Source organism: Danio rerio, chromosome 6 (assembly GCF_049306965.1).
Source record: "Danio rerio strain Tuebingen ecotype United States chromosome 6, GRCz12tu, whole genome shotgun sequence".
NCBI lineage: Eukaryota > Metazoa > Chordata > Actinopteri > Cypriniformes > Danionidae > Danio > Danio rerio.
This window is the reverse complement of record NC_133181.1, coordinates 59,408,437-59,423,503: the sequence shown is the minus strand read 5'-3', so window position 1 is coordinate 59,423,503 and position 15,067 is coordinate 59,408,437. Positions and strand designations below refer to the sequence as shown.

Here is a 15,067-nt window from a genome sequence, read left to right as displayed (position 1 = left end):
AGAACTGTCCATCCCAGTCAAAACAGTCGAAGTTTAGCGGGTCTCATGCTGTCATTAGCCAAAATATCTTGACAAACCACACATAAAGGTCGTGGTTCATCAGCTGGTCCACGTAAATCCTAAACTCAAATACTGATCATCATATCGTCGTCTTTTGGGTTTAAGCCCTGAACTTGAAGGCTTTGAATTGGGGGTGTCTCAGAAACCGATCCATTGTATTAGCAGGCATATACCTGTATTGGCGGGCTTGCCAAACAGAAGCGAATTCACAGCTATGGCCTTCTGGGTAAAAAAGGTTTTCTTATTTTAGACGTATTATTTTTTTTAGCTTTGTTTAATTAAAATGTTTAAATAAAATAAAAAATACATATAATAATTAAACTTAATAATTATATTTTTATTATATAATATTTTTTCCTGCGCCTCCCCTGACATGCTCTGGCGCCCCCCAGGGGAGGTGCGCCTAACACTTTGAAAACCCCTGGACATTTATTCGAGCGAGCATGACGTCGACTTAAACTTTGTCATACACCACGCCCACCAAAAGGGTACCCTTTGTGGTAGAAACGCAAGCCTGATAAAGGTGACCTGTACCGACCCGAACCATACCGTACTGTACCAGTCAGTGGAAATAAGGCAAAACTGGCACAACTAGATTTGCTGTTTAAACAACATGGTGCAATATGTGAAAATTACAGTTGCACTGGTCTAAAAATAGCAACAAATCACGCCAAACATGTCTTGCGCCGAGTGTATGATAAAGCCCACTAACAACTAATAAACAATTCATAACTTAATAACAGGCAGGTAAGCCAGTAGAAAACAACATGAATTGTGACCTAAATTAAAGTGTTAGCACTGTGTGTTCGGTTATTGTGCATCGCTGAAGGAAAAACGCTTCCAGAAGAATGAACAGAATCAAACATCAAGAACTAAATTTGATTCCAGCATGTTAGAAACTTTTGCAGAGCCAGAAAGAGACGCTCAGCAGGAGCTCAACAAAACTCCTCTTTCATACTGGGAGGAAACCAATAAACAAACATCTTCAAAAATACAACACGCTCCCGGTTTTTGCAGCTCATGTGTGTGTGTGCTGTGTATGGCTCTTTCCGCAGTGCACATGTTGATTAAAGTCTATTAAAGCGTCTGCATTATCAGTGTTGGACAGAAGTGGAGCGCTGCGAATAATGAGGCTGATGGCGGGAGTAGGCCAGTGCTTGCTTTAAAGCTGTTGTGGATGTAATCAAGCATAAACATTATCAGCTGCGTGTTAACAAATGTGCTCCGGGCGCGCAACACCTGCAGTTTTACACCAGCATTTGTGTCTCTCAGTGTGTGTTGCTGTTCCTCTTGGTGATTCTGAAGCAAAAATAAAACAAATTGTGTGTTTGCGTTTGCATTAAAGTCTGATGCACTGTTTAAGGGCCATGACACCCCCCACTTTCGGTTAAAGTCTACTTCAGAATTTTTTCAAAAGATGCATGATTAATGGGCGATGAGCTCCGCGAGCATCGGGCAGGAGTGGGCGTGGCCAGCAGGGGAGAACGTGAGCGAACAACTGTTGTTGTCAGTTAGCTCACAAAATGAGACAAACCGTGAGGAGACGCATGAGTTTATAGTTCACAAAGTTAAAATGCAAAGAAATGAACAGTGATTTAATGCCCTGCTACATTTGTTATTCGTAATTTCATATACACATAACCACAATTTATATCATTATAAAGATAAGTGTGTTCATGTAAACCCTATAAATGAGGACTTCTCCCTAAATCCCCGTATCCAGCAGACTCAGTGCAGTTTTACACAGTTTTAACCATTAGCCCTGCTGGTAATCTGGAGGATTTAGGCAAACACAGCAGCACAGTGATGTGTCTGAATGTGAACGAACTCCTGATAAAAGACAGCATCCGCCATTCTCTAATTCTCGTGCTGCTCTCCCGACAAAAATGCTAGCAGCACACACACAGCTTTGCTGTATGATCGGCCCTGACAAGATCGCGGGGGAAAACATGCAACAAACTGCGTGGATCATGGAAACAAACGCATATGAGCCTTCATGAACGGCTAAATACTGTGTGCCGTGGGTCCTTGTCTCACAGCTCGGGCTTGACTCTGGTAGGTCTCATGAATAATTAAGCAGCCGGCTCTTCTCATAGGATAAGAAAACTCCGCTATGAATAATAATGAGAAACCGACGCGTCATCATTGCACTTGCAGTACTGCGCTACGTCGCCGATTTTGATCCTCCCCAAAAATCATTTTAATCCCGGAAGCTGAAATTAGCTGACAAAAGCTCAAAATTATCCAGTTTTCCCCACAATTAAAGCTGAGAGCTGCTAACATTGTCTTAACTGATGCTCAACACACACAGATCTGTTAATTTATAAAAAAAAAAAAGTTCTCCAGGGTGTCCTGAACCTTTAAAAATGTGTTGCTCACTTACATTTTTAAGTTGATCCAATTTAAATTTACAAGTCATTTTACCTTGCATCAATTACAGTAGGCTAGTTACAAATTCTTAAAAATAAATTGAAACCTGATTAACCTTTCTAAATTAAGTTCAAGTCATGTAAAAACATAGGCAGAACAGTACAGTACAGCACTTTGGCCTCACAGCAAGAAGGTTGTTGGTTCGAGTCCCAGCTGGGCCCATTGGCGATTCTGTGTTTGCATGTTCTCCCAGTGTTGGCGTGGGTTTCCTGTGGGTGCTCCGGTTTCCCCCACAGTCCAAACACATGCGCTATAGGTGAATTGGATAAACTAAATTGGCCTGTACTGTGTGTGTGTGTGTGAATTAGTGTATGGGTGTTTCCTAGTACTGGGTTGCAGCTGGAAGGGCATTTGCTTAGTAAAACATATGTTGGAATAGTTGGTGGTTCATTCTGCTGTGGTGGCCCCTAATAAAATCAGAGACTAAGCCAGGGGAGCATGGAGGAATTGTCAGGACTTTTTTATTATGGCATTTTTTAAAGTGTGTGGTTGAAGCTGGACTTGTGCATAAAAATGGCATATGGTAATTTATGCAAATTACATGACATATGAGCTCATGTTTTTTATATATATATATATATATAATTATTATTATTATTATTTTTGATCTTTTAAATATTTCCCAAGTGCTGTTTAACGGAGAGATTTAGTTTTTCTAATGATTATCATAGTTTTTACTATTACTTTTTACTTTTATTTTACTATTACTGATTATTACTGTTTAATTATTAATATTACTGTTTTATTATTACTTCTTTAACCATTGCTTTTCTAAGGAATGTTATTTTTTTTTCATTTTTTTATTTATTTATGTATTTCAGGGGTCACCAATCTCGGTCCTGGAGGCCCGATGTCCCGGCAGGGTTTAGCTCCAACTTGCTTCAACACAACTGCCCGAGTGTTTCAAGTATGCATATAAGACCTTGATTAGCTGCTCAGGTGTGCTTGATGAGGGTTGGAGCTAAGATCTGCAGGACAACGACCCTCCAGGAACAAGTTTGGTGACCCCTGATGTATTTATTTAAATATATATATATATATATATATATATATATATATATATATATATATATATATATATATATAATTTAATAATCTATTTTTTTTTCAAGGATTTAGGAGGATTTGGGGCCTGAATTTGGTCTGAATGTTGACTTTTTTTTTTTTTTTTTTTTTTTTTTTACAAATTTGATAAACTAATAATTGTAAAAAAAAAAAAGGAATTTCCATCAAATTATGTCAGCATAATCTTGAGTGATCTCACCCATAGTTTTATAGTCAAAAACAATTTTTACATTCAATTCGACCTTTCAAATCTTAGTTTCAAAATTGTTCTGATAGACAACACTAATCTACAAAATAGAAAATAAAAACAAACGGTTTTTGTTGCTTACAAATCGAGATTAGTTGCTAATTAAATATTCCTGAAGCCAACGAGGTGGCGATGCCACAAGGGCTTGGGCCCCTTAATGCTGCTTGCAGCTTTAATTAAATATTACCATTTTAATAACTAATATACTAATTATTTTGTCTTTGCCATGATGACAGTACATAATTAATGGGGTTTGCCTTAGGCAAAGTCCATTCTTACTATTGTGGTTTATTATTCTTCTTCCTTCTTCTTCTTCTTCTTCTTCCTTCTTCCGTCCTATTTTTCGGCGCGTAACTAGTCCCGCAGCTTTCGTCCCAGACCCTTGAAAGTGGGCTCAAATCGTGCGGCCTTATCGGGAATGGTGTGCTATGACTTTTATAAGGGGTGGGGGGTTTTTTGGCCCCGCAGGGGCCAAGAAACCCCCCCCAAAAATCCCATAGACTTAACATTGAGCCGAACTTTGACGAATCACAGCGCCGAGTGTGAATTTCATAGAAATATGGGATTCACAGCATCTGTAGGGGGTTGCAGCCTAAGTGAGAACATACCCCGCAAGGGGTTATAAGTTGCACCCCTGGGGCTCTAGGACGTCCCAAAGTGGTCCCCATTGACTTACATTGGCCCATTGACTCCCATTCATTTTCTAGACACTCGTAAGATACTATTCCCGGAAATCGCCATAGCGCCAACAGTGAAATTGGTAGAGACATGGGATTCGCGACATCTCGAGAGGGTTATAGGAGGCTTCAAACCACACCCCGAAAGGCGGTAAATGTTGTACCCCTGGGGAGCTAGGACGTCCCAAATTCTCCATTGACTTTACATGGAGCCGAACTTTAACCAATCACTGTGTCCATTGTGAATTTCATAGAAATATGGGATTCACAACATCTGTAGGGGGTTGCAGCCTAAGTGAGAACATACCCCGAAAGGGGGTATAGGTTGTTCCCCTGGGGTGCTAGGACGTCCCAAAGTGGTCCCCATTGACTTTACATTGCCCATTGACTCCCATTCATTACATTGACTCCCATTATGAATGTCATATGTCAATCACAGTACATAGCAGTGTCATACTGACTTGGGGGTTGGCTTATTTGTCTCAGGCAACCAATCAGCATCTCATTATGATATTTGAGCTAACAAGCCACGCCTCCCAAAACCACTTAAAGACCCTTAATAACTGCCCCATTGACTTAACATGGGGTGGGACGTCCCATTGCACATCCCATTGACTTCCATTATAAAGGTCACACATCTATAACATTACATAGGAGTGTCATAGAGACATGGGGGTGGGCTCATTTGACTTAGGCAACCAATCAGCATCACAATATGATAATAAAGCTCACAAGCCACGCCCCCAAACTGATCCCATTGACTTCTATTATAATAGGGCTGGATGCATATCTTTGCTTAGCAGTGTCCTATTGACTTGTGGGATGGCTCATCTGACTCAGACAACCAATGAGCATCTCAATATGATAATGAAGCTCACAAGCCACGCCCCCAAACTGGTCCCATAGACTGCCATTATAACTGGCCTACATGCATATCTTTTCTTAGCGGTGTCCTATTGACTTGGGGGATGGCTCATCTGACTCAGAAAACCAAAGAGCTTTTCAATATGATAATGAAGCTCTCAAGCCACGCCCCCAAACTGGTCCCATAGACTGCCATTATAACTGGTCTACATGCATATCTTTGCTTAGCAGTGTCCTATTGACTTGGGGGTTGGCTCATCTGACTAAGACAACCAATGAGCATCTCAATATGATAATGAAGCTCACAAGCCACGCCCCCAAACTGGTCCCATAGACTGCCATTATAACTGGCCTAGATGCATATCTTTACATAGCAGTGTCATAGAGACATGGGGGTTGGTAAATTTGACTTAGACAGCCAACCACATTCAAGTTTGCTTTGTAACCTCGCCCATAGCAACAAAACAGAGTACCCTAGCAACCATTCATCAACAGCTATATCTCAGCATCGGAACATCGTAGAGACTTGGGGATTGGCTCGTTTGACTCATGCTAGCAAACGGAACTTCCTATATGCTACACATGCTAGCAGTGACTAGCTACATGCTAATATTGACTAGCCAATTACTGTAACTTGCTAGAAATGCTTACTAAGTATAAATATTTCATCAGGCATGTATGTGAGGCTTGCCTAGTAACCACCCAGGGTACCCTAGCAACTGCATAGCAACCACCCAAATTACCCTAGCAACCGCCTAGCAACCACCTAGCAACCGCCTAGTAACGCCTTAGTAAGGGCCTAGCGACCACTAAGGACACCCTAGCAACCGCCTAGCAACGCCTTAGCAACCACTTAGAAAACCCTAGCAACCACCTAGCAACACCTTAGCAACCATCTAGCAACCACTTAGGACACCCTAGCAATCGCCTTGCAACACCTTAGCAACCACCTAGCAACCACTCAGAACACCCTAGCAACTGCCTAGCAACCACCTAGCAACCACTCAAAACACCCTAGCAACCGCCTAGCAACACCTTAGCAACCACTTAGCAACCACTCAGGACACCCTAGCAACCGCCTAGTAACACCATAGCAACCACCTAGTAACCACTTAGAACACCCTAGTAACCGCCTAGCAACACCTTAGCAACCACCTAGTAACCACTTAGAACACCCTAGCAACCGCCTAGCAACACCTTATCAACCATTCAGAATACCCTAGCAACCACCTAGCAACACCTTAGCAACCACCTAGCAACCACTCAGAACACCCTAGCAACCACCTAGCAACATCTTAGCAACCACCTAGCAACCACTCAGAACACCCTAGCAACCGCCTAGCAACACCTTAGCAACCACCTAGCAACCACTCAGGACAACTTAGCAACCACCTAGCAACACCTTAGCAACCACTTAGGACACCTTAGCAACCACCTAGCAACCACTTAGGGCACCTTGGCAACCGCCTAGCAACACCTTAGCAACCACTTAGCAACCACTTAGGACACCTTAGCAACCGCCTAGCAACACCTTAGCAACCACCTAGCAACCACTCAGAACACCCTAGCAACCGCCTAGCAACACTTTAGCAACCACTTAGCAACCACTCAGAACACCCTAGCAACCACCTAGCAACCACTCAGGACACCCTAGCAACCGCCTAGCAACATCTAAGCAACCACCATTTCTTACCTTTCCAGTGCTATTGACCAGTTTAGTACCATTTTGTACCCCATCGATTTGCCACGCAAACCCCATTCACATTTCCTTTAGGAAATGTACAATTCTAGTATTTTACTTGTTATCTTGTTAAATGTTTGCTAGTTTACTTTAGGTCAATATTATTTGCCCCTTTAATTAGTTTTTAACTCAGTTAAGCCTTTAAATGTCACTTTAAGTTGAATGCTAGTATTTTTTAAAATATCTAGTCAAATATGATGTGCTGTCATCATGGCTACGATAAAGAAAAAAACAGTTACTAGAAATAAGATATTAAAACTATTATGATTACAAATGTGTACGTAGCCCCGTGTACATTTCTAATGGCGAATAGCACAAGTTTTTAAGTATGTTCAAAGAGAGCGCAACATCCGCCACGTAACCAATATAAAATAATACTGTTGCATGCATAAATCTCGCCATGGACATTACATCAAGATGCCTACTGGTTTAAAAAGGCCTGCATTAAACAAAGATGGCCAATTGAGAATTTATCTGTCATAACCTATAATAGTCAAAGTCAAAGTCAGCTTTATTGTCAATTCAACCACATGTACAGGACATAGAGAGAATCGAAATTACGTTACTCTCACACCTTAGGTGCCTAACATATAATGTTAATACAAAAAGTAGAGTTTTAAGAAAGAATTTACAATAAATACAATTATACATAAAATGTAATAAACGCGACAAGGATGTACAATAACACTGCGACGCACAGGACGAAGAACACAGTTTTGTCAGGAGAGAGAGAAGCTGCATTGTGTGCACGCGCCACCATCTTGGAGAAGTCCAATAATAAAACAACGTGTGAAAAAGAAAATTAAAAAATAAAAAGACGAAACCCTGCGAACAGAATAAATACAGGAATGGAGAAAAGAGCCTTTTTTTATTATCAGCTGTGAGTCAGCGCCTGTTTTTTTGTTTTTTCCTGGTCATTGTACCTTTTCCATGTTCAGTGTAAATGCAGAAAATCGGATACGAGTCACCTTTAAAGGATGATAAATGTAAGAAAGTCATCAAAAAAATTGGATACTGTCACAAAATCCGAATGGACCATCAAGATCTGCTATGTAAACACTCTGAAATTCTATAGGAAAAAAGCCAGTCAGTAGAGTTTGCTATTTTCCATTAATATATTAACAAACAGGCGAGGCAGTGGCGCAGTAGGTAGTGCTGTCGCCTCACAGCAAGAAGGTCGCTGGGTCGCTGGTTCGAACCTCGGCTCAGTTGGCGTTTCTGGGTGGAGTTTGCATGTTCTCCCTGCCTTCGCGTGGGTTTCCTCCGGGTGCTCCGGTTTCCCCCACAGTCCAAAGACATGCGGTACAGGTGAATTGGGTAGGCTAAATTGTCCGTAGTGTATGAGTGTGTGTGTGAATGTGTGTGTGGATGTTTCCCAGAGATGGGTTGCGGCTGGAGGGGCATCCACTGCGTAAAAACTTGCTGGATAAGTTGGCGGTTCATTCTGCTTTGGCGACCCCAGATTAATGAAGGGACTAAGCCGACAAGAAAATGAATGAATATTAACAAACAGTGTTTGCATGTCTATTGCACAGAATTAAATATAAGCTAATATAAAACTATTGCATACATAAAATTATAGTAATAATTAGGAAAATCTCATACATAAAAATTGAAGTAAATGCATTACAAGTTAATTGAAAACACCTAAATTGTTTTGCAATTTGTGATTTTTATTTTTTTATTTTTTTTGGAAAAAAAGCCTATTTTTCAGTTCACATATTAGCAAAATATTAGATTTTTAATACTATTCTATTGATATGTTCATCATTAGGGAGTTCTTTAAAATAGTGTAAAAGTCTCGTCTCGTTCTCGTGAACCCAATCTCGTGTCTCCTTTTGCCTCGTGGAGTAGGCATCTCGTCACACCCCTAATACACAGAGACTTCAGTTGAATGCGCGAAAACAAAAACTGCAACAAAACATAGCTCCTGAGACATATTTTGTGCTCTCCAGAAATGTATGTAGGGGTACGTATCAATAATGAGCCTGGGTTGAAATACCAGCCTGCAGAAATGTGCAAGTAAGCATGCAATGACAGATTATTATTGTTATTGTTTTAATGCAGCAGTAGCCCAGAGCTGGTCCTCCAGGGCTGAGGCTTAAACACAAGCACTTTGACTCTCTTTTAATCATCGTGAAGGGGAATCATCTTGTGTGGCTCTTCCTCTGAGTGAAACACTCAAGCGTTTGTCCTTGCTTTCACTTTCCACGAGTCCTCGCGTCTGTTTCCTTTTAATTTCCAATCCCGGGACTTTCATTCGGGTGCGGAAAACTGAATATTCCTCTGCACTTTCCCCCCTTCTTCTCTCCTCTAATTACACTTTTGGATTTTTTTTCTATCACCTCCCCAAAAGTGTGTCTGCGAGGCTCTTGATGTGCGTGTAATGAGAAATGAGCATCGAGCGGAGATGTGAGTTTTAGCAGGATTGTCTGAAGCTCCTCCGCCTCCTAAACGCTTCCATCTGTTGTCTAATGTAGAGACTGGGCTCTGTGCCTCTCACAAATACACCCACACACACATACACTGACACAACTTCTGATTTATCACACAACTCTAATTCCACGCACTCACGCACTGCATCATCTGATTTTTTAAATGCATTTTTTTTGGGAAGAAATGATTTCTGCTGCTCCTGCAAGGTTGAGCTGTGAATGCAAATTCTGCAGTTTTGCATGTTTTGTAATATTTAGACATTAAAATGACTTAAAAAAGCTGTGAAATATTAAGTGTGGTGTTAAAACACAGCATTAACAACAGTAATAATCAGTTCCTTTAAAAGCGTATAAAGGTATAATTACTAGTTTAAGTTTTTATAGTACTAGTTTAACTTTTAAGCATTTATTGCACAGACCACAACTCACAAGACTTGAGATGCATCAGAATTAGTTATCACTGACGCAGAGACTTGTTTTGTGGGCATACAGTGCATCCGGAAAGTATTGATAACGCTTCACTTTTTACACATTTGTTTATTATACGGCATTATTTTAAAATGGATTGAAATTGATTTATTTCCCCAACATTCTACACACAATCCCCCATAATAACAATGTGAAAAAAGAGTTTTTGAAATTGTTGCAAATTTATTAAAAATAAAAAAAAGTATTGTACTGCCATACCTAAAAAACTGCTGAAATATGTTTGTTTTTGTGTTTCATTAATATATATATATATATATATATTATTATTATTATTATTATTATTATTATTATTATATATTATTATACTCCAATAATAACTATATATTGTGGTGATATACAAAGCAAACCGTTTTGTGTTTGTTTGTTTGTTTATTTATTTATTTGTATTTTTATTAATTAATTAATTGATTGATTTATTTAATATTGTTATTTTCATTATTTTCTATATATATTTATTTATTTTGCTGTGGTTAAAAACAGCTGAAATAGCTTTGTTTTTGTGTTTGCTTATTATATTTTATTATTATGCTGCAAATTTTCTTACAGGTATTTTTGTTTTTATAAACATGTGTTGTGGTAATATACACAATTGTTAGCACCCCTGTGAAATATATATTTTTTTTTTTTTACAAATATTTGCAAAATAATATTTAATAATATAAACTAAAATAATAATATTATAATATGCCTTTATAAAAACAATATTTTTACACATATAATGTAATATATTAGAATTAATACTATTATAGTACTAGATCATAATACTAATATATTTCTTCTGCGGAACATCTTTTCCATTTATTTCAGTTTAGCTATTTATATATACATATATATATATATATATATATATATATATATATATATATATATATATATATATATATATATATATATATATATATATATATATATATATACTGTACAGTTGCAATCAGAATTATTAAACCCCCTAAATTATTAGTATTAACCCCCCCCCCCCGCAACCCCTGTTTATTATTTCCCCAATTTCTGTTTAAGGGAGAGAAGATTTTTTTTTCATCACATTTCAAAACACAATAGTTTTACTAATTCATCTGTAATAACTGATTTGTTTCATCTTTGCTATGATGACAGTAAATACTATTTGACTAGATATTTTTCAAGACACTTCTATACAGCTTAAAGTGACATTTAAAGGCTTAACTAGGTTAATCAGGTTAACTAGGCAGGTTAGGGGAATTAGGCAAGTTATTTCATAATAAAGGTTTATTCTGTAGACTTTTTTAAAAATATATTAAAGGGGCTAATAATTTTGTCCTTAAAATGGCTTTCAAAAAATGTAAAACTGCTTTTATTCTAGACTTTCTCCAGAAGAAAAAAACTTTTCCTAATTAAGCCTTTATATGTCACTTTAAGCTGAATACTAGAATACCTAGTCAAATATAATGTGCTGTCATCATGGCAAACATTAAAGAAATCAGTTATTAGAAATAAGTCATTAAAACTAGTTTAAAAACTCTCTCTATATTAAAGATCACTCCATATTTTAAAATCACAAATATTTTATAGATCCTTTCGCATATATTTACACAACGGATATATCTATAGAGTCAACCATTCCAGGTCACTGTACAAAGACATTGACTAGTAGTGTTATTTCTCTCAGAACTGAATGTTCCGGCCTTAAATGCATCCGCTCAAGCTTTTGCACAACAGCTTTGTACAGCAACTATGTAAAAGCATAATGAAAGGCCTGTCAGCTCCGAGTGTTTTGCATTGAGCGAGCATTGCATTGTGAATGAAGCGTGCACATCTGAAAAGAGTTTCACACAAGCCAGAATTATTTGCAAAGTGCCCTTAAACTCGTCAGATGCATCTGGAAGGCTGACAGCAGCTATAAGCGAGCAGAACATTGCGTTTTTTGCGGCGTTTGTGACAACACCAGACTCACGAATGTTGGTTTCTGTCTGTCAGACGTTTCGCTGGACTCGCTGAAGCTGCAAACTCAACTGAGTCATTTACACACCGTAAATATTGACTTGACGGCTACTTTCTGGATGAGTAGTCCACTAGTAAATATGAGTAGTCAGGCAATCTCCTTCAGCGGGGCATCGCTGGCACTTTTTATTCAGCGCTATTTTTTATATTCAGCTATTTTTGGTTCAGCAGGTGGAAATGATTCTTCCGTCACTTACGGTGTAACGGTGTTACTGGATTTTTTATTTTTTTACTTTACTTTCAGATTGAGTAGTAGGTTTGACTTTAAATTTCCTAAATAAAGAAAATACCTATTTATAATATTTTTTAAGATATACAGCTGATATATTCTTAAGATACAATATTTTATGAAATAGAATTTTTCTATTAAGCTGCAACCCATCTCTGGGAAACATCCATTCACACTCATTCACATACATGCACTACAGACAATTTAGCCTACCCAATTCACCTGTACCGCATGTCTTTGGACTCTGGGGGAAACCGGAGCACCCCCAGGAAACCCACGCGAACGCAGGGAGAACATGCAAACTCCACACAGAAATGGCAACTACCCTAGTTGAGTCACTTGAGTCGAGTTAATTAATTAGGTAATTAAGTAATTTATTTATTTGTTTGTTTGTTTGTTTGTTTGTTTGTTTGTTTGTTTTCCAATTAATGGAAAAGCAAGCAAACATGTGCAAGGAGAGACAAAAGCCCAAAAGGACTTTTTCTATTGGCTACAGAACAAATCAGCACTTGGAAAACACTAGAACACTAGAATAATAACAGTAGTTTTGCCCTAATAAATTGGATTTTAAGGTTTGTGTGTGTGTGTGTGTGTGTGTGTGTGTGTGTGTGTGTGCGTGCGTGCGTGCGTGCGTGCGTGCGTGCGTGCGTGTGTGTGTGTGCGTGTGGTCATCAACCTCAATAATGTGTTCTCTAAAAAATCATATATTTCTGAAAACATAGCACCTCTTTGTTATATAATAATAATAATAATAATAATAATAATAATAATAATAATAATAACAACAACAATAACAATTATTATTATTATTATTATTATTATTATTATTATTATTATTATTATTATTATTTACATTTAAATAGCGCTGTGCTGGGCACTCAAACTGCTACACATTTTAGGGGGGGATCTCAACACCATTAGGGTTACATTATACATTAGGTTATCTTTAAATATCCTAAGCACAGATTACATTTGCATTTAAATTATACCGTTGAAGACTATATTTAACATGGAATTGCAATGATCATGACATTTTTTTTCACAGTAGGTTTTGTTTCTTGATTGTTTGTATTTTTTTCTATTTATGTGTATTTTTTGTATATTGTATTTTTTTTTGTCTATTTTTGCTGGAATATGTGAATAAGACATTAATTTTAATATATTAACTTACAGTGCAAAAAAGTTGTTATTTTATTACTTTGTCTTGTTTCCAGTTCAAATATCTACAAATTATTTAATCAAAGTAGTCTTGTTTTCAAAAAATACATTGTCAAAATGGAGTGAGTTTTTCCTTAAAACAAGCAAAGTCATCTGGCAATGGGGTAAACGAAATAATCATATGTCAAAACAAAAACAAGATTATTTTGCTCACCCTATTGGCAAATTATTTTGCTTGTTTTCACTAAAAACTCACTTAATTTTAACCATTTTTTTTTTTCTTGAAAACAAGACATTAGGTTTGCTTGTCTAAAAAAATGCTTTTTGATGTGAGATGTTTTTAATAATTGTACTAGAAACAAGACAAAACTCTAAGTAAGAAGTGAAGTTTATTTATAAACTAATTTAGAGAGGATCACATGCTTATGATCGCCTAGACCACTAAATATACCCTGAGTTCCATATATACTATTGGGACATATGCTATTGGGACAGCATGCCAAACAAGCTTTATAATCAGTCATCAGCCAAGTGTGAACTCTTGAAAAGCTTTTCTTTTTCTTTTACTGTATTGGGCATTTAAATGTGGCTTTATCAAACTCAATTGCTCTTTAAATATGAATGAGATGCTTGGCTATTTTAAAAAGGAGGAGCTACTAGATAAGCCCCGCCCTGCCTTAATATTTTCATGAAAATTACATCAACATACTGAGTAAACCATGTTTTTCAAATCAAGTCATGTTTATTCACTTAACACTTTTTACAATATAGATTGTGTCAAAGCAGCTTAATCTAGTTCTAATAAAGCCCAGTTTTCAGAGTTGAGGTTCAGTTTAGCTCAGTTCAGTGTGGTTTAATCTTCACTGCTGAAAGTTTAAACACTGAAGAGCAAATCCACCGGAGCGCAGTTCCACAAGTACCGATACAAGCAAGCCAGTGGCGAGGAACAAACTTCACCAATTGACGAAAGTGAAGGAAAAAAACCTTGAGAGAAACCAGGCTCCGTTGGGAATGACCATTATTTTTGTGGCCAAACTTTCTGTGTGGAGCTGCAGTCTAGGCGCTGGAGGCTAGAAAAGCTGGACGTCCATCGTGGAGAAGACTTTATGTAATCTTGCCTCTCTGTATTTATTAAAAATGTATGTTTTCTTTCTGTTTGTGTTGTTCTTCAGCTCATTCACACCATCAGCGTTGTGGACAGGGACGAACCGCAGTCTGGACATCGCTTTTATTTCACGCTGGCGCCCGAAGCCTCCAACAACCGACATTTTACTCTGTGGGACATCAAAGGTGAGAAGCTTGAACTCTACCATGTTACAACACTCTCTGCATTCTATCAGATGCTTCAAGCAAAGTAATCTGCCAACACGGTTAGCAAAAATATCTTATGTTACAGTTAACCCGCAGTCATGTTATGTAGGTAAGACGAGTAGGCCTTTAAAAATTTGCATTTCTGAATATCGATGCGCAATTCGACACCATGATCCTAGAAGTCCGGTTGAGCAACGCTTTTCAGTTATGAGACATTCCGTCTCTACTCTACAATATATAGGGATTGAAGTTGTAAAGTGTCCAAGTCGGGGCGGTGATCCTAATAAATTGCTGTTGCAACGCGAAGCTTTCTGGATTAGACACATTGGGCCCTATCATACACCCGAGTGTGGCGCAAGGCGCGGCGCAATACTTGTTTGGTAG

The 15,067-nt window shown here is 38.0% G+C and overlaps 1 protein-coding gene across 3 annotated transcripts in view; it reads left to right on the top strand.

Moving 5' to 3' along the window:
- Nucleotides 1–15,067, top strand: part of cdh22 (cadherin 22) — a 499,150-nt gene that overhangs the window by 405,868 nt on the left and 78,215 nt on the right. For all 3 annotated transcript variants that reach the window (XM_073954734.1, XM_073954733.1, XM_073954732.1), the window contains one exon: nt 14,545–14,662. In XM_073954734.1, the coding sequence (XP_073810835.1) occupies nt 14,545–14,662 (118 nt within the window). The remainder of the gene's footprint in view (nt 1–14,544; nt 14,663–15,067) is intronic.